Below are 19,261 nucleotides of genomic sequence, written 5' to 3' on the forward strand. Positions count from 1 at the left end.
TCATTGTCTGAATTAAAATAATCTTGTCCCCTCGAACAAGTTAGAGTTTCCACAGCTCCCATCCTCTAGAAAAGAGCATAACTTCATCCTAAGAACAGGATACTATGGCACATTTCAAAGCAGTACTATTTTCTCCTTCCACTGGAGCATAGAAAGATTTTCTACAGTCGTCTTTGCTCTGAGAGCAAAAAATAACTGCTTTGTAAGCTCCCCCTTCCCACTGTGCCCACTAGAGCTGCCTTTACTCCATTACAGTACAGGTCTCCTAGCCCCGTTCATGTGGCTTCCACCCTCCTGGTGTTGTCTCATCTCCAGTGACTGTGTGGAGTTTATTGCATGCTTGTGCCTGGGTGGGGTCACTGTCAACGGTCTGCTCTTACTCTTTGCCTGCCCCGCAGCATTCTCAGTAAGTTGGCTTCCTATCAAGCTTTAAAGCCCAAGACTGAGTCTGTACCTTCTTCTTTTCCACAGGGTTCATTCACAGTGTTCATTTTAACAATATTCAAATAATAAATGAGCTTCCTTTTCATTATTTGTGCTTTAATTTCTTTCAGTGGCATTTTATAGTTTTTTAATAAGTGTTGTGCCTCCACAATTAAGCTAACTACTGCGTATTTTTATTCTTTTTGATGCTATAATAAGCAGAAGAGTTTATTTTCAAGCGTTCTCTTTCAGATTGTTTCTTATTACTAAGTGGGTGTTTGGTTGGGTTTTCTGTGTTGATTTTGCATCCTGTTACCTTCCTCCATTATTAACAGTTATCCCATCTTTAAACTTTTCTTCGTTCGAAATTGTATCTGTGAGCAGAGTTTTTTTTTTAGCTCTTTCATTTCCAGCTTGCTTTTGATATCCTCTTTCCCATCTCTAAGTGACACAAGTTTGTGCTGTTCCTTGTTACCACTCCTTGAGGGAGAGACAAAGCCTGCCAGCCTCTATTATGTAAAGGCAGATTTGTCCTGTCCCTCGTTATTCATTGTAACTGGATTATGTTGAATTTTGGCAAATACTTTTCTGTATCAATTGAAATGATTGTACCTTTTCTTTTATTCTCAAGTTGTAGTGTATTACATTGGTTGTTTTTAAATATAAATATGTATTTTTGAAATGAAATTCCCATGCAAATGGGCATATATCAAAGAAAAATGAAACTTTTAGAGTAAAATGTGGGCTTTTAATTTTTAAGAGCTTTTTAAATTATAAAGATAAGTCCTGAAGACCTAAAAAAATATATATGATAAGTGTGACTAATAAAAAAAATTAAGCAGTAATCATAATGAACAAATAGAACAAAGATAAAAAATGAACTGGGGAAATACTTGTATGTTTGTTTCATAAGGAGCTTTGTTCTGTGATACCTTACAAGACCCTGAAGGAAAACCGCTTAGCTAACAGAAAAAAAGCACAGAGTAGAAATAAGCAGTTCACACTCATACGACATAACCGTGGAAAGGAATGCCTCATAGACCATTACAATGGGGAAGGGGAAACAGTGGTAGAGCATTTCCCTGGGGATAATGGGAAGTTTTAAAGAAGCAATGTGCATTGTGGGTCAGTGTGTGTGTCAACAGAAATGCTTATTCCATTTGGGGGAGAGTAAACTGGTACAATCTGTTTATACAACAATTTGTCAGTATTTTGTCTTTTGTTTTTGGAATGGCTGTATCTGCCATGGGTTCTTCTTGAGCTGGTTTATCTATAGGAATGCATTGATGGGTGTTGGGCAGTACTCAGGACAGTTTAGATAAGCTGCAGCTCCTCTGTTGAGTAGAATATGCTCTTCAGTTCTTAAACATCGAATTAGATTGATGTGGGCTGATATGGGAAATTTCCCTAAGCATGTTCATAGTCAAAGCAAGAAAGGATAGCGTATGGGTGGGTGCCAACTTGTGACTTATGAAGTATTTACTGTAATCTCCTAATGTTGGTGTCTGGGAGGGTACACAGAAAATGCTGGTGATGGCTGTCTAGAAATATGGGGTATGGGATGTAGAATGTGCTGGTACCCCTTTTTAAATGCTTTAAATTCCACAATTTGAAAGTGAAATTCCATGTTCTTCCTTTGGGACTATGAGCACTAATTGCATTTCTTTTGGACTTTTACAGATTTCCCTTGTGCTTTGTTTTGTGTTGATGTTTGGAAACTCAATGTTGCTAACATCTTACTATGCATCCTCTTTGGTAATTATTTGGGTAAGTGTTCCTTTGGCTACCTTTTTAAACTTTTCTTTATTTTTGATAATTTAAACGTATAGACAATAAAGTATGACCATAGGTATTCCCCAATACCCTTAGCACACTGTCTCAGCTTCATGTCTTTTTTTTTTTTTTTCCTTGATAATTCACCATGTTCAATTAATTGGTCTTTGGCTGCTTTAGAAACAAATACTTTCAATTTCTTTATCACTGGCTTGGGATTCATGAGTAGCTTCTCCAGGGTCGTATCAAGTGTCTGTCAACTTTATCTTTACCTGACAGAGCAACGACATTCTCACTTGGAAAGCAGAGAAAGTCAGACTCAATGGAGTCACTGAGGGCTCAGAGCCTGTCTTGCAGCCTCAGTTCGTCAGGTTTTTTTTTTTCCCTTCAGCTTTCCTCTCACCTGCTCTGTTCTTGGGTTCATTGTGGGAGGTTTCTGTGCTTTTTAATTTTTCTTTTCATCTTTTCAGTTTCAGCCTAAATATAGAAGTCATCTTAAATTTAGACTTTTGTGAACTTTTAGAAAATTGCTGTGATTCAGACTTTAGCATTGCAATGTTTTGCAACCCAAAGTTCTTTCTTCCATCTGCGGCACCTGGGCTGCAGCTCTGCTGGTTTCTTGAAGACACACACGTGTGCACACTGCAGTTCCTCCATTAGAGTGCTTTCTGCCTTTTGAGTAATTGTCATTTGATTCATATGATTTCTAGAATCCATTAATAAAATTGGAGAGTCTTGTGCCTCCTCGAAAGTAACTACTTTAAAATACATTACCAAGAAATACGCTTTTTCCAACCTGAGGCGCTTCAACCTGAGGCGCTTCCTCTTGTCTGTAGCTGAAGTATGTTTATCCACAGCCATGGGCACGTGGTGATGCTATTTTCAACCCTAAACTCAAAGTTGCTATCTCTGTACTTTGGGATTAGAATTGGTAAATTCTTTAATTTTTTTTTTTTTTTTTTTTACCAAGTTTGAAGTATGTTTTTCTGTCTAGCGGTAATATGGTTTAGTATTCATGTACCTAATTAACACAGAAATATTTTTTAGATAGTAAAATCTCATGTATGTTCATCACATAAGTAAGGAATTTTTAGCTTAAAGGCTACCTTTTACATGAGCTATTTATATTTCTGAAATTGTTGAATACCTCTTCATGGGTAAACCAAATATATATATAATAGAGAATTAGATCATTTGTATATAGTGATTTTCGTTTCAATTTTACAAACTCACTGACGATAGATTGTGTGTGTGTGTTATTTTTTTTAATGCAATACTTTGAAATCACTAACTGTGTATGTGGACTTGGTGCTCTGAAAAATCCATAAAGCAAAGCAAAGGACATGAATGTGGGAAAGAAATTTGTAAGGAGAAGCGATGGGGACTGAGGGAGATGGAATGGGAGAGTAATTTGGATGTATTTTGTACATGTGTGAAAAGGTCAAATAGCAAATTTAATTAAAAAGGAAATCAGTTGTGTGCTGAATTTTATATTCTTCAAAGTCTTCTTTATTCAGAATAATTATTGCTTGCACTTCTGATACTCATTGTGTTCCTATTTAGGGTATACTGGCAGTGAAACCACAGTTCTTGAAGATGAATGTTTCTGAACTTAGTTTATGGGTAAGAATAAGCCTATACATTCTTTTCTTCTCCAGAATATAACATTGGTTTATGCTTTCCTTTAAAGGAATTATACACGTAATGCAAGGCCCTAATAGCTCTGAAAACATGCAAGGATATATCTGATTGTCCTTTTCATTTAAGTAGGTAAAGAGCTGTCTGGGTTTAGTAGACCATTGAAGTTTTATTTAATACCCCGTGTTTCTTATGAGAAGCAAATGTGTAACAAACCTCACTGTAGGAGTCAAGCTGCTGTGATAAGACATAAATAAAATGTTTCTGGAAAGGTCATATGTTTTCAGTTTTAATTTTAGTTGCAATAATCCTTAGTTTCAGGCATTTTTCCTTGGAGATTACAATATTGTTTACATGGGAATAAAGCATTTGTTCTGTTCGCTTCACCAGGCTGCAGACGGTATAAGCAAAGTCAGTTTTATTTATTTTTTTTTTTAGGCTATTCAAGGATGCTGTTGGCTATTTGGAACTGTTGCGCTCAAGTGTTTGACTTCCAGAACCTTTGGCATTGCTGATGATGTAAGTGTAGTACTGCTTATGATTGAAAGAGTTGGAAAGGGTTTCAGAGGCAGAGAGTGAATTCATGGAACTGTTAGAGGATCATTACTTAAGCCAGGTTCCAAGGTGATGTGTATATTATTTTCTCTCTTTAATACAAAAAAAAAATCACAAAAGTGTGATTATGTACATAGTTTTTAATCTCCAGAATAAACACAGTCCCCCTTTTAGTATATTTCTATATAAGAAAGATGTAGAAAATGTAAAGCTAAAACTCTAGAGATTAAGGCCTAACTTAAGGTCTGTATAGCCATTTCTGACTTCTTTACAGTCACCCTTTAAAACCGATGGGACAGTGTCTCCAGAGTCGTGGGCAGAGATCTGCTGTCCTCATCTTCTATGTGATCAGTATGTGTGGAATGGTTCACAGTGAGAACCATATTAGACTTATAGATTTTTGTTTTGTTTGGCTAGGGCAGAGAATGAAATGGTAACATTTCTATTTTATTAAAGATTCTTATGAATAGTTGCTTTATTTATCTACTTATTATTCGTGTGTGTGTGTGTGTGTGTGTGTGTGTGTGTGTGTGTGTGTGTGTGTAGAAAATATGCATGTGATCATGGTGCTTGCATGGGTGCCTGTGGGTTAGCAGAGTTGGACATGAGGTATTCTCTTCTATCACTCTCTACCTCACTATCTTGCTGCAAGACACTGAACCTGAAGCCAGACTGGTGGCCAGCAACCCCAATGATCCTCTTGTTCCACTCTTGACAATGCTGGGCTTTTAAGCACGCCATTTTGTGCTTTGGCAATGAGTGCTAATATGCCCTCCCTCCCCAGCCATTCCCTAGGCTCACTCTGCTTACTTTGAGGTTGTGCTCAGCACATTCCAATTAGGGACCTTTCAGCAGTTATATAATACAAAAGGTAATGAAGGCTACAACATGCAAGATTAGTAAGTTCGGGATGCTGCAGAAGCACACCGGAAGAGAATCAGGCATGGACCAGAAGTCATCTGTAGCGATGAGAGGGCAGGGGTCATGGAATCAGCTTGGATGCAGAACGTGGGAAGGAATGGGGTAAAATGACTCCAGTCCCAAGTGTGTGAACTTTATTTCTTTTCTGCTGGGGGACAAACTGATAGAGACAGAAATTCAGACTGAAGGTAGTGGTAACATTTTTCTTTGTTTTTAAAAAAATTACTTATTTATTCACTTTCCATCTCAATCATAGCCTCCATTCCTCTTCTCTTCCTGGACCCATCCTCTCTCCTTTTTTCCCCTAGCCCTCTTCCCCTCTCCCTCAGAGAAGGGCAGCCTTCCTCAAACCATCCCAGTTGATCAAGTCACATTAGGACTGAGTGCATTCTCTTCCTTAGTGGTCTGGTAAGGCAGCTCCACCAGGGGGTAAGTGATCAAAAAGCATGCAACAGAATCCTTGGCAGAGATATCCCCTGCTCCCCTTATTAGGAGACCCATATGAACACCAAGCTGCCCAACAGGTACATATTTTTAGGGGGCCTAGGTTCAGTTCATACATGCTCCTCGACTAGTGTTTTAGTCTCTACAAGCACCCCCGACCTCAGGTTAGTTGGTTCTGTTGGTCTTCTTGTGGAGTTCCTGTCCCCTCCAGGTTCTCCTATCCTTAGCCCCACCTTTTCACCAGGCTCCCTGTGATCCACCCAATGTTTGGCTGTGAGTTTCAGCATCTGTTTGAACCCATTGCTGGGTGGAGCCTATTAGCGGACAAATCTGCTAGGCTCCTGTCTGCAAGCATAGCAGAATGTCATTAATAGTGTCAGGTTCGGTTCTCTTTCTTAGTATGGATCTCAGGTTGGGCCAGGCATTGGTTGGATATTCCCTCAATTTCTGTGCTATCTTTATCCCTGAATATCTTGTAGGCAGGGTAAATTTTGAGTCGAAGTTTTCGTGGATGAGTTGGTGTTCCCCTCTCACCACTAGGAGTCCTGTCTAGTTAGAGGGAGGCCTCATCAGTCTCCATGATCTCTGCTACTAGGGGTGTCAGCTAAAGTCACTCCCATACCCTTACCCTGTCATAGGTCTCCAGCTTCTGTCAGAAATTCTGCCACTCATAGTCTGTCTTCTCTCTGCAAGCCCTCTGTCCTCCTGCTCCTACTCTTCCCACCCCTAACCCCATCCTCATTTCCCTCTCTGCTACCCTGTTCCTTCTCTTCAGCCACTTCCATTGTCTATTCTATTTTTCCTTCTGAGTGAGATTCAAACACTCTCTTGGGCCCTCCTTGTTACTTTGCTTTTTTGGGTCTGTGAATTATTGTATGATTATTCTATACTATATGAGTAATACCCACTTATAAGTAAGCACATACCATGTGTGTCTTTCTGGGTCTGGGTTATGTTACTTAGGATGATATTTTCTAGTTCCATCCATTTGCCTGCAAATTTCATGATGTCATTGTTTTTAATACCTGAGTAGTATTCCATTGTGTAAATGTACCACAACTTTTTTTGTCCATTCTTTGGTTGAGGGTCATCTGGGTTGTTTCCAGATTCTGGCTATTATAAATAAAGCTGCTGTGAACATAGTTGAACACATGTTTTTTGTTATATGGTGGAACATCTTTGAGGATATGCCCAGAGGTGGTATAGCTGGGTCTTAAGTAGACCTATTCCTAATTTTCTGAGAAAGCGCTAAATTGATTTCCATTGGTGTTGCTTACCTCTCTGGTTCCTGATCTCCTCTCTAAGTTCTCCATCTCCAGGGTTTTCTCAGCTTGTGTTTTCTTTATTGATTCTAATTCTGTTTTCATGTCTTGAATGATTTTATTCATTTCCTTCACCCATTTGATTGTGGATTCCTGATTATCCATGATGGCCTTAATTTGTTCATTTCCTCTTTATGTGCCTCTAATTACTGCATAATCATAGATTTAAGATCATTTTCCTGTGTTTCGGTTGCATTAGAGTATCCATTGATTTTGGGAGATTCTGGTGAAGACATGATGTCCTGGTTTTTGTTGATTATATTCTTTTGCTGACCTCTAGCCATCTTGTTGCCCATGGTCTTGACTGTTTGTTCCTGGAGCCTTTACTGCAGATTGGGTCCACCTGTCTCTGGAGTCTGGAGTAGTCTACAGGAAGATGACAGATGTCCAGAAGCTCAAGAATAGGTGCTGGCTATTCAGATACAGCTAAAGAAGGGAGGGCGCTTGTTCAGTTGTCTTGAGAGGGCATGGCTTGGGTGCTGAGCCAAGTGCCTTGAAGGGCTGGGTGATACTCTGGCATGTGCACAGGAGTGTGCGTTGATGGTCAGGGCACATGCTCAGGGCAGGGTGCAGGCACAGGTTGGGGTGTGGGTGCAGGCCCATGGGGGCCTGGTTCTGATTGGCCCCTAATGACCCAGGAAACCTGAAGCTGCTCTCAGGGGAGCAAGAGGGATCCGATGTCTGGCTGCTAGAGTGGAGGGTCCCTGGACCTGGGGTTACACACATGCTAGGGTATGCAAAAAATGCAGGGGGTTCACAGTTTGAGATAACCAGTCCCAGGAGACAGCCATGGGGCCTGTATCCTATTGGCCCCAACTCACAAAATGTCCCCTCTAGTTCTGGGAAGCCCCAAGTTTGGTGCTCTGGATTCAGCCACCTGTCCACCCACCAGATTTGGAAGGTCAGATCCTCTGCCCCTGCAATAGGGTGCATACTGGTCCTCGCCATCTTGGAACCCCACCAGATTGATTTCCAAAGTGGTTGTGCAAGTATGTACTCCTAGCAGCAAAGGGGAGTGTTCCCTTTTCTCTACATCCTTACCAGCATGTGCTGTCACTTGAGTTTTTGAACTTAGCCTTTCTGACAGGTGTAAGATGGAATCTCAGAATCTTAAGTTCTTTATGTTTTAGTGATTAGCCCTTTGTCAGCTATAGGGTAAGTGAAGATCTTTTCTTAATCTGTAGGCTACTGTTTTGTTCTGATGACAGTATCCTTTGCTTTACAGAAGCTTGTCAGTTTCATGAGGTCCCATTTATTGATTGTTGATCTTAGAGCCTGGGCTGTTGGTGTTCTGTTCAGTAAGTTTTCTCCTGTGTCAGTGAGTTCTAGGCTCATTCCCACTTTCCCTTCTAATAGGTTCAGTGTATCTGGTTTTATGATGAGGTTTTTGATCTACTTGGACATGAGTTTTGTGCAGTGTGATAAATATGGATCTATTTTTATTTTTCTACATGTAGACATCCAGTTAGACCTTTTCCATTGTATGGTTTTGGCTTCTTTGTCAAAAATCAGGAGTCTGTAGATGTGTGGGTTTATTTCTGAGTCTTTGATTTTATTCCATTGATCCACCATTCTGTTTCTCTGCCAGTACCATGCCATTTTTATTACTATTGCTCCATAGCACAGCTTAAAATCAGGATGGAGATACCTCCTGAAATTCTTTTATTGTAGAGGATTGTTCTAGCTATTATGAGTTTTAATTTTTTCATATGAATTTGAGAATTGTTCTTTCAAGGTCTATAAAGAATTGGTTGGTATTTTTATGGGAATTGCATTGAATTTATAGATTGCTTGGTAAAATAGCCATTTTTAATGTATTAATCCTACTGATCCATGGGCATGGGACACCTTTCCATCTTCTGATATCTTCACTTTTTGTTTGTTTGTTTGTTTTTTGTTTGGAGATTTGACGTTCTTCTCATTAGGCCTTTTATTTGCTAGATTAGAGTTACATCAAGACACTCTGTATTATTTACAGATCTATCTCTCTCGTTCATGGCCTTCAGGGTTGGAAAATGTCCCCATCCCTTAGATGGTTGTCTTACCGGTAGGTTCTTACTGGAGCATTTACAACTGCTCTGCCCATGTTCTGTTCATGTCACTGGGATTTCAGCCATAGGCTCCAGCAGGAAGGTTTTCATCTTTCATTTCCTGCTGGTGCCAATGATAGCACAGGTGTTTATAATTTGTTTCAAATCAAACTTGGAAACTGGGCCAACTGCCTTCATAGACACCATGCCAGTGTCCCAGCAAGCAAGAAATTACGTGGTAGTGTTGGTGGACGGAGCAGCCTAGGCAGGAGTGCCATAGACTCCCATTTCTTCAGCCAAAGTTGTTTTTTTTTTTTTTTAATCAGCAAATACAACTTGTTAGCTGTTAGGGAGGAAGACTGTGACATGGTGTTTGTGACACCTTTGTCCAGTTTTCTAGTTGCCTTGTGGGAGGGAATGTTTGACTCCCTTTTCTATATCTAAAAGTCCCTACGTTCACTAGTATTCTAACACTGATCCAGTGTTGTACTTCTGAAGCAAACCTCATTTGCTCATTGTGTTAGTCTTTCTTGATACTGCAGGATTTGGCTGGCCAGCATTTGTCTTTAATCATGAAAGGCAATAGTCACAGTGTATCTGTAATGGTTTTGTCTGATCATGGTTTCAGGATAGTGCTAGCTTCCCACATTTGTGAAGAAGGGTTCAGTCTCCTATTTTCAGAAAGCGTTTGAGTAGCATTCCCTCTCAAAGGTAGGCAGAGAGGAACAGTGAAGCCTTCAACACTCAGAATTTTCCGTGTGACTAGGTTTTCAATACAAAGAACTTAGTTAACTGGCTGGAAGTATGGCAGGTGCCCTCAGGATCACTTTGCCCATTCTGTGTGTGCCACCAAGCTCAGTGTGAAGCTTTCATAAGTGGTATTGTTGGAGCCAGCCAGTGAAATTGCATGTGCAAGTTTTATATAGGCATATATATGGGAAATGGTTCTTTATTATTAAAACAATTAAGTTTTCAACTTCTCTAACTTGACAGGTAATACTGTGTGTGTTTACTATGTACAGCATCATGTTTGGAAGTTTTGGTACATTGTGGAATGGTAAAAAGCAGCCTTTCCCTGGGTTCCTTTGTTGTTGTTTTGTGGCAAAGCTCTTCACATCCTTTCTCTGCAGTTCGCAGTAAGGAAGGGGTCACTCGTGAGAGTCAGCTGCTGTAGGTCTGCTGACCTCTTCCCACCTTACTGTAGTTATGTATCTGCTGGCCACCTCTCACTCACTTCCCCCACTCCTAAGCCGTTTTTAAGCATTAAAATATATGTATTAATTTATGTATAGTTCATTTGCAAGATCAAGCATGTAGGGAATTCTTTTGCTTTTACCACTCTTACTTTCCAGTAAATTTGTCTTAATCTTTCCTGTAAGTAGTGCTTTTTGTATATAAATTGGCTTTCTGTAACTTTTTATATGATCTAAAGGTTATTAAATTTTGGTTTATTTAGCTTCAAGTCAAAAGGACACCTAAAGACATTCCTAGTTATTTTCTAGTTTTGCTGCATTTCTGATTAAAAAAAATATGAAATTTTAAAATACTGTTATGACATACTGTATTTATATGTATGTGTATATATATATATATATATATATATATATACACACACATACATATATAAACACAAGTTATTTTTACTGTGCTTCATAATGTGTATGCTCTTCCTATGAAGTATATAGTCTTTATTTATGGACATATTAATTATATTATGTTGATTATTATTAAATTTTATCGTCTTTTGCTCCTGGAATAAAACTTAACATTTCCAGTGAATACTGTCACCTTACCTATTTTTTCTACAATTGTCAATTTCATAGACACACATCTGAATCTCTACAGTAGTCCACACACAGGCATGTGTCATTTTTCTTTGCTTTTCACTTACCAACACATAGTATTGTTTGTTTGTTTGTTTGTTTTTTTACAAAGTTTTTTCTGGATCTCCATGTATTTTTTGATCTTGAATTTTGTATTTAGTGAGTGAGTGAGTATGTGTGTGTGTGAGAGAGAGAGAGAGAAGGGGGTATGGGGGAGTAGAGTTCTCTCTTTCCGCTGTGTTTCTGGGACTACACTCTTCATTGGTTTGCATGGCAAGTGCCTTTCCCTGAATATCACTGACATTTACTTAGTTCTAGGAAATGCTGCAGATGCTACCCTAGGTTTTTGTTTCAGACTTACGTTATTTATTTTCATTTTGCTTTTGCGTGTTTATCTTTTGTAGACAACATAGCATTGTATTTGTTCTCTGGGGGAGTTTAAACAACAGTCTGTTAATTGGATAATTTAAGCTCTTTCTGTATATGGCAGTTGCCTTTTGCTAGAAAATTTTTCTTCATTTTATTTGGGATTTGTTTCCTGGTGCTGTTTCAGGGGCCACAAAACTTCCCTTCTAGCTCCATAAATTTACCAGCCTGCCTTCCTTTTTCTGACAGCTTTTGCTTCATCACGTTCCCATCATCCCTTTGCTCTACTCTCACCAGCTCCTGTGCTGTGGTGGCCTTAGGCATAATTGCCTCTCTTTTTTAGTTTTTACTGTTTTAGATAAAAATTAAGTGAGGCAATCCAGAAACAGAGAGAGAGGCATAGTATACACGTACTTATAAGTGGATATTAGCTGTATAATATAGGACAGCCATACTAAAATCTACAGACCTAAAGAAGCTAAACACTAAGGACTGTTATATTTGCACATTAATATTTACAATTGATATATCTTTTAGTAATGCTGTGGTTAATCCTAAACAGCTATATAACGAAATCACCACACAGAGACTCGGATTTATTTAATTAACCTAGATCACTATGCTGGTCAATAGTTACTCCATCCTAAACCTCCAAGCCCGCATAGTTTCCTAATATTCAGATTTTACCCATTATACTTGCTGTTAGTCATGTCTTAGGTCCAGTCAATCTTTCCACGCCATTCCAAGACCTTTCCTCCAGCCTTTACTCTCCCATCTTCTGCTCCTCCTCCCCTCCTCTGCCTCCCACTCCTCCTGTCCTCTGGTTCCTCCCCTCTTTCTCCTACTCCTTCCTCTCCATTGCTCAACCTTGTGGCTGGTTATTTTATTTTGGCATGTTTACACAAAGTTGAGACAGGTCATGCTTAGAAAAAACATCACAATGCAATGTCCTGACTGAAAGGAGATAGTGGGGGAGAGAAATCAGCATTTGAATGAACAAGGGTAAAGTGTATACATTCCAAAAGAACATTATACTAACAGAGGATCCTAGGGAGCATGCTTAAATCTCATTCAGAATGGCAAACAGGATAGACACCAGAAGGAGTGGAAGAGAGGAAACAGGATTGGAGCCTACGATAGAGGGTCCTCTATCGTAAAGCAGATGCTGAGACTCACAGCCAAACTTTGGGCATAGCACAGGGAGTCTTTTGGAAGAAGGGGTTGGACAAGAATAGAAGGACATAGATGGGACAGGAGGCCCCACAAGGATACCAACAAAGTTAAAAATCTGAGCCAGGGGGTCCTGTAGAGACTGATGCACCAATCAAGGACTGTGCATGGAGAGGACCTAGACCCTCTGTTCAGATGTAGCCGACTGGCATCTCAGTCTCCATGTGGGTTCCCGCATAAAGGGAGCAGGGACTGCCTCTGTCATGAACTTGATTGCATGCTCTTTGATCAATTGCCCCTGGTAATAGGGTCACAGAGGAAAAGGATCCAGGCAGTCCTGCTGAGACTTGATAAGCTATGGGCAGATGGCAAAGGAGAACTCCCCCTTTCTGTAGACTAGAGGAAAGGGATAAGGGGGAAGAAAGAGGGAGGGTGGGGTTGGGAGGAGTTGAGGGAGAGGTCTTCAGTAGGGATATATAATGAATAAATTATAAAAAAATTAAAATAAAATAACTTGAAAGTTTGGTGACTGTCTTACATCTGTGAGCCTTTTCACATATATGAAGTGAACATGGCTGTGTCTTATCTTTTGGAGGGAGGTGCATGTGACTGCATGCATGTCTATGTTGGTTGTCAGTCAGAAGGTACCTTTTATCCCAGTCCCTTCCATGTCTACTACCTTCAAACAGTCCAGCATTTAGACTCAGCCTTTCATTTGTGCTCCTATGTGGTGGACAGATGTTAGTATGAGTTCCTTGTAGACAGCAAGGTGGGTGCTGGGAAGCCTGTTTTACCAGGAATAGTACCATGAGCAGAAAACATCCAGGGTAAAAGCCTTGGGCATTGATGAGTGGGCAGTGGTAGACATTGGGAAAGAGCTTTGGGAGCTGTCACTTGCTGCTGGCAGAAGAGGAGGCACAGCTGTGAGGTTGGAGGAACAGAACTTTCTTTAATAAAACCCAGATTTGGAACAATGGACTTTATCATACAGTGAAAACTATTTTTAGATATTGTCAAGATAAAAATGCATAACTATAACGTTTGGCTTAGTATAATGATTCCTGACTTTTTTTTTTCTTTGCAGGCTCATATTGGCAACTTATTAACATCAAAATTCTTCAGTTACAAGGATTTTGATACTTTACTATACACTTGTGCAGCAGAGTTTGACTTTATGGAAAAGGAGGTAGGATGTAATTTCCAGGGTTCTTTCCTTGGTTTTGGCCCTTTCATGTCTCATAAAGGGGGCCCTGCTGCTGCAGAGTCCGAAACGCACTGTTCCCTCGGGAGAAGAATGTCTGGCGGCTTAATGAAAGCTCTTCCCATTTGTATATTTATTTGTGACTTTTTCTGTGTTGGTAATTTGGAAATAATGCACTCAGATTACCTACCCACAGTGCTTGGATAGGTGAATGCAGGCATTTCCAGTTGCCTCTTTTCAGAGACAGCATTGCTGTTTAGTCAAGCTCTCAGGCTGTTTTCCTTCTACTTATTATGTGGATATTTGAATGATCTCACTGCATTTAAATATCATGAGCACAGGTTTTTCATACTAACATTTCTCTTTTGAAAACTTGATTCAGATATTTGGTGTTTACAGGAAAACTAGAGAGGGGGTAGTGGATTGTGGGACAGAACCCTGCAGTGTGAGTTAATGGTCTAGAACAGATGCATCTTATTCTCTGTGTTATAGTCTCCTAGTTCTTGGTAGTATACTGCAAACAGATATTCCTAAGACAAACTGAGTTTCACACTGTAAAGTACTTTGGTCTCTTGGGTAAAATAGTTTGTTTAAACAAGCATGTTTTTATTATCCTTGGAAGCACCATCCATATTATATTCCTTTATTTCTGTTTATAGCTGATACATTTTCATTTAAGGCTGTATGCATAGGAATGTACACACCTGGCCATTACTTTATCATTGTTTCCATTGCCCCTTCAATACCACTGTAATAATTCTTTGTCCTGAGTGCCAGACCAGTAGTGTGGACTCATCTGTTCTTAGTCAAGTATACCTTGATAACTCCAGTTGCATGTTTGTCTAAATTTATCCTGTTTGTGATATTGATACATAATAGCTGATAAAAGCTGTACAAATGGTAATAGGAAAAATCAAAGAAAGCGTACCTTGTAAGATCTTAAAATACCAGTTTATAGGAAATCAGGACTTCCTTAAGAAGGTGGTAAAGAAAATAGAAGGTAAACATGAGCAGAGAACTGAAATGCTGTAGGAGGGGCTGGCGAGACTAGAACGTTATGCTACCAAGAGCGGTCATTGGCCCAGTCTAATGAAAGAAGTTGGTGTATTGAGGCATGGCATGACTTCATTCCGTGTAAACAGAGTATCAGGCTGTGTGCAGTATGCCATGCCTGTCTTTATGTGCATCTGAATTCAGGGTCTGTGCTGCGGGAGATGAGTGTCTGTCTGTCGAGGAAGTGCATGCCTTTTATAGTCTCATTTAATAGAGAAAAAGACAAACATTGAACACTGTTCACTAACACAGTTCCAAACTGACCTGGAAAGATGCCTAAAATATATAATGGAGTAAACAAAGGAGATGTTACTTACCTATTGTTAACAAAGGTCTAAGAGCAACATCCCGACAGTGGCTAGAGTGGGGAGATAACTGAGAGAGACACAGGTCTGTGTTATTAAATACATTTCTATAAAATTATCTATAAATGTTGATAAAATGTTAAAATTAGTTTTGTTATCCTCATAAGCACTGGTCATTATTCGGCATGTATTTGTGTGTAAGAGAAAGAAATACGATGTGTAAGAATGTACAAGGTAGCTTATTCCATGTAAATAAATACTGCTTTCTTGGGTGGAATAGTAAGAGAGACCCTCACAGCCACAAATAGTGTATGAAAAGGAGAATCTCCAGTCACCTTTCACAGGAATTTTGGGCACTGTATTTTTAGTGTTTTCAGCATAGCACTGGTGAAATGTGTTTCTATGGAAACGTGCCTTTATTTCAATGATGGAGTCAGTGCATAGGTTGGACTCTTGGTTGATGAATGTTTGGATGAATATTCTCTACTTATGCCTTAAGAAATTCACTTGTTTCCTCATTTGAAAAGAAGTTTTGTTTGGCTAAAAATATTTTCCTCTAATGAATACCCTCAATTTTAGACTCCGGTGAGATACACGAAGACACTGCTCCTTCCTGTTGTGCTCATCATTTTCACTGCAATTGTTAGAAAGGTGCGTTTGTCGCTGAAGAGCCTTTTATAATTAAATGCATTTTTTAATAGTAGTTGCAGATACTTGGCTATACAATAATCTGATAGTTTTGTCCTGATTTGTTGAAACATTCTGTATTTTCTTAGTGGTGGCCTTTGATGAATACTTAGAAATGTTAAATCAGCCTTCTATGAAGAAAAGCAGGTGTGAAACTCTTTTTAGAGGAGCTTGTAAAGTCTATAACTGTGTGAGACTTAAAGATGAGATTAACGTGCAGTCTAAGAAGACATGACAAAGCCCAGCAATCCGTTGATTTCTAGGGATCTGTGTTAACATATCATATTTATCTGAGGGGCATTCTATACTGTAATTACTGTTCACATTGTGTTTGCACTGTGCTTTGTACTTCTCCAGACTATTTCTCATGACATATTTCGATGTGTTACTCAGCCAGTGATGCATGGGCTGGACGGATACTGCCTTGGAAGCTCAGAATTTGTTCGTAGCTCCCTTTGTTTCCAAGGCCATACTGACTCGGGCTTGGCACCCTCCCCTGTCCTAGACACCTGGTGGTGCTCTGTTCAGCGCACACTCAGCTTCAGCTCCTGACAGTTTATGCAGTTTCACTGTGTGCAGGGCTCTATGCCTGCTTTGCATTTTGCACTGTGATTCATATGTCATAATCCTCAAAAATGACCAGATACTGAACACCAGGAACCTATTCAAAGACTAGAAAGGCACATGCCTTTAATCTTCATACCTGGAAGGCAAAGGCAGGGGGATGTCTGTGAGTTTGGGGATATCCTAGCCTATATACTGAGTTCTAGGCCAGCTAGTGCTGCACAGTGGGGTGACACTATGCTCAATAAAACAAAACGAAAGACTGCAGCTTTGATGGCAAGGTGTGGTGGAATATAATAGCTCAGATGAATGACGCTCTGCTGTTTAGTTTAAAAAAGAAAAGATTCAAATAGAAGGTGGATAATTATTTTCAAATATTTAAAAGCCTACCATTTGGGAAATATGACTACATTCCTTCTGGTGCTTTAGAAATCCAGTCACTGGTACATCCTGGAGATAGAACTTTTGACCAGAAATGCATGCATCAGTCAGGAAAGTGTTAGAGCCTGAGGCAGCAGCCTAGTAGCTCTTCCAGGGGATAAGATAAGGTGTGTGCAAGATGCTGGAGAGATCTTCATGCTAGCAACAGGATTTTAAAAGCTTAGTGTCTCCGAGCCACTTGGGCAGTTCTGTGGGCATGATTAAGAGAGGCAGTTGCTACCACCTCCATGTGGGTAAGGAGCAGGAGTGAATGTTAGGACCAGCAGAGCTGCTTAATGGTTGTCCTCCTCAGGGAGTCATTTCATGCTCTGAGACTTTTACTCATGTCCTAAATGGGGTATTGGAATTTTCCTGACAGTCCTGACAGGATTGCTGAATATTAGACACAATCAAGGACTTTGCTAGTACAAGATAATGTTGAAATTATTAGTTTCTGAGTGGTCTCTTATCTCCTTTTTTCTCATATTTATATTAAGAGTTTTATCATTTTATAACATCTTTTCTAAAGTCTTCAACATCTATTTGCAGATTATTAGTGACATGTGGGGTGTCATAGCTAAACAACAGACACATATAAGGTAAATATGCTCTCATTTCCTTACTCCCATTTATTGAATATTACTGTAGTGCATACTTGTATACTTGAATGTTGTATACTCAGCACTTCATCAATGATGCTTTCAATTGTCACCCTCCCTGTGGAGGATACTAGACTCTGCATCCCTTCATCAGATCTCATCCAGAGAAGTCTGACCATGCCCCCTCACACCCTCTTCCTTAGAAGGACACAGCTTTTGCCAGAAAATCAATTATTCTCCTTGGGAGCCATTAGATTACCATATTTGAAAAATAAACAGATAAATATAAAACTGGATCCATTCTTCATTTTTTACTCAACTTCCCTAGGAAGCAGAATTAAGCCATAGGTAACCAAATGTACCTAGAAATTGACAGAGAGAATGTACTTGTAATTAAAGAAATAAAAGGCCTTTCTGAAGGATACAAAACTTATATGCTGGGAAAGTTGACAACATCAAACACAAGTACTTCAATTTGGTTTTTAAAAAATGCAAGAAGCATTATTGAAAGGAAAAGGATAGTTAGAGCAAATATTTGCGATATGTGACTCAGGACTGACGACAGCCAGAGAAAAGTAATACGGGTGTCTTCAGACACGCCAGGAAATGAATGAATGAAAGACACAGAAAAGGGAACTGAAAGAAAAGTGAATTGGTGCATTCCCTCTCCACCATGTCCAAGCCCCAAGGGCCTTCCTGTACAGTTGGATAATGGTAAGCTGTCCCTGTCTCTGGGGTTTGTACGAGTTGAACCCTTTGTCCGTAATTTGTTTCTTTCATTCCCTTTCAGCCTGACTCTTGGCATAGCCAGTAGAAAAGAGCAGTAGTTGAAAGGCCTACAGTCATGTGTTGAAGACAGTTTGAGTAAAACTAAGTAAAAACTTTCTACTTAAAAGATTAGTAAGACGAGGTAATATCCAGGGCTTGCACAGCTTGAAGAAATGGGAGACAGCTGGCTGTGGCTGGGAACCGCACAGTGGGCTTGCTCTTCAGGCCAGCATCCCCCACTGCAGATACATCCTGTGGAGGTGTTCATACAGATGGAGTTGGTGGTCAAAGGATACTGAGCATGGTATTGTGTGTAATGTAGAAAGTTAACATGGTCAAAATATGTATTAGTACAGAATAAAATTATTGTCCTGATATAAAGTGGAATGTTTTATCATCTTTATAAGAGTAGTTTGAGCATACATCTTTAGATTTTTTTTGAAAGCTGAATAATACCTATATATGGTAACTATACTTTTAAGTTTTATGTTTGCTTGCATTGTTTTTTGTAACTTGAATATCCCCCACCCTTACACTATTTCCTGATCATCAAAGCTCTGCTAACACAATGGGAAAAAACTTGTACAGTATATCATTTAGAAACAGCTTGCTATAACTGTGCCTTGCTTGTACCTATATGGATAGGCAGGAAAGGGGAAATGATTCTGGTATATGGTGCCACAATTTCTCTTTATTTGAGGTAGCACTTTGTTTTGTTTTGGAAAAGTTTGGAGAAGCAGCTTCAAAGTTAGAACCATAGTAGGCAACTCTGGAAAAGCAAAGTAAAACTTTTCATAGAAAAAAAAGAAGTGCCTTTTCAAGAATAGCTTAACTACAAAGGGAATTTTAGAAAACCAGAGTTTGATGGGATTTTCAGTTGAGTGGCATCAGATCTCTCTCCTGGAAAGGGAACAGCATGTTTACATTTCATTATGCGTAAGAACAAAAATAAAATAGCAGTGAGGAGAAAGAAGTACATCTTAATTTGCATGTGATCACCATTACCTGCTCTGTTCATGGACCTGGAGGTAAATGAGAGTAGTCATGGCCTCATGAAGAAGCACCGTCAGCTTTGAGAAGGTCCTAGATGTAAAGTTGGCTGACAGGAGTGCTGGGATTGGTATCCATGGGGATGACAAATGATTGCATCATGTTAAAACTGCAGGTGTTCAGGAAATGGAGGCTGATTTTTTTCTTGG

General features: G+C 39.5%; 1 protein-coding gene across 2 annotated transcripts in view; it reads left to right on the forward strand.

Moving 5' to 3' along the window:
- The window catches only part of Dpy19l1 (dpy-19 like C-mannosyltransferase 1), a 98,577-nt gene that overhangs the window by 62,119 nt on the left and 17,197 nt on the right, over positions 1–19,261 (forward strand). For both annotated transcript variants that reach the window (XM_055601395.1, XM_055601396.1), the window contains exons 11-16: positions 2,104–2,190; positions 3,760–3,819; positions 4,273–4,353; positions 13,550–13,651; positions 15,604–15,675; positions 17,245–17,294. In XM_055601395.1, the coding sequence (XP_055457370.1) occupies positions 2,104–2,190; positions 3,760–3,819; positions 4,273–4,353; positions 13,550–13,651; positions 15,604–15,675; positions 17,245–17,294 (452 nt within the window). The remainder of the gene's footprint in view (positions 1–2,103; positions 2,191–3,759; positions 3,820–4,272; positions 4,354–13,549; positions 13,652–15,603; positions 15,676–17,244; positions 17,295–19,261) is intronic.

The sequence above is a fragment of the Psammomys obesus genome, unplaced genomic scaffold, assembly GCF_907164565.1.
Source record: "Psammomys obesus unplaced genomic scaffold, mPsaObe1.curated_primary_1811, whole genome shotgun sequence".
NCBI lineage: Eukaryota > Metazoa > Chordata > Mammalia > Rodentia > Muridae > Psammomys > Psammomys obesus.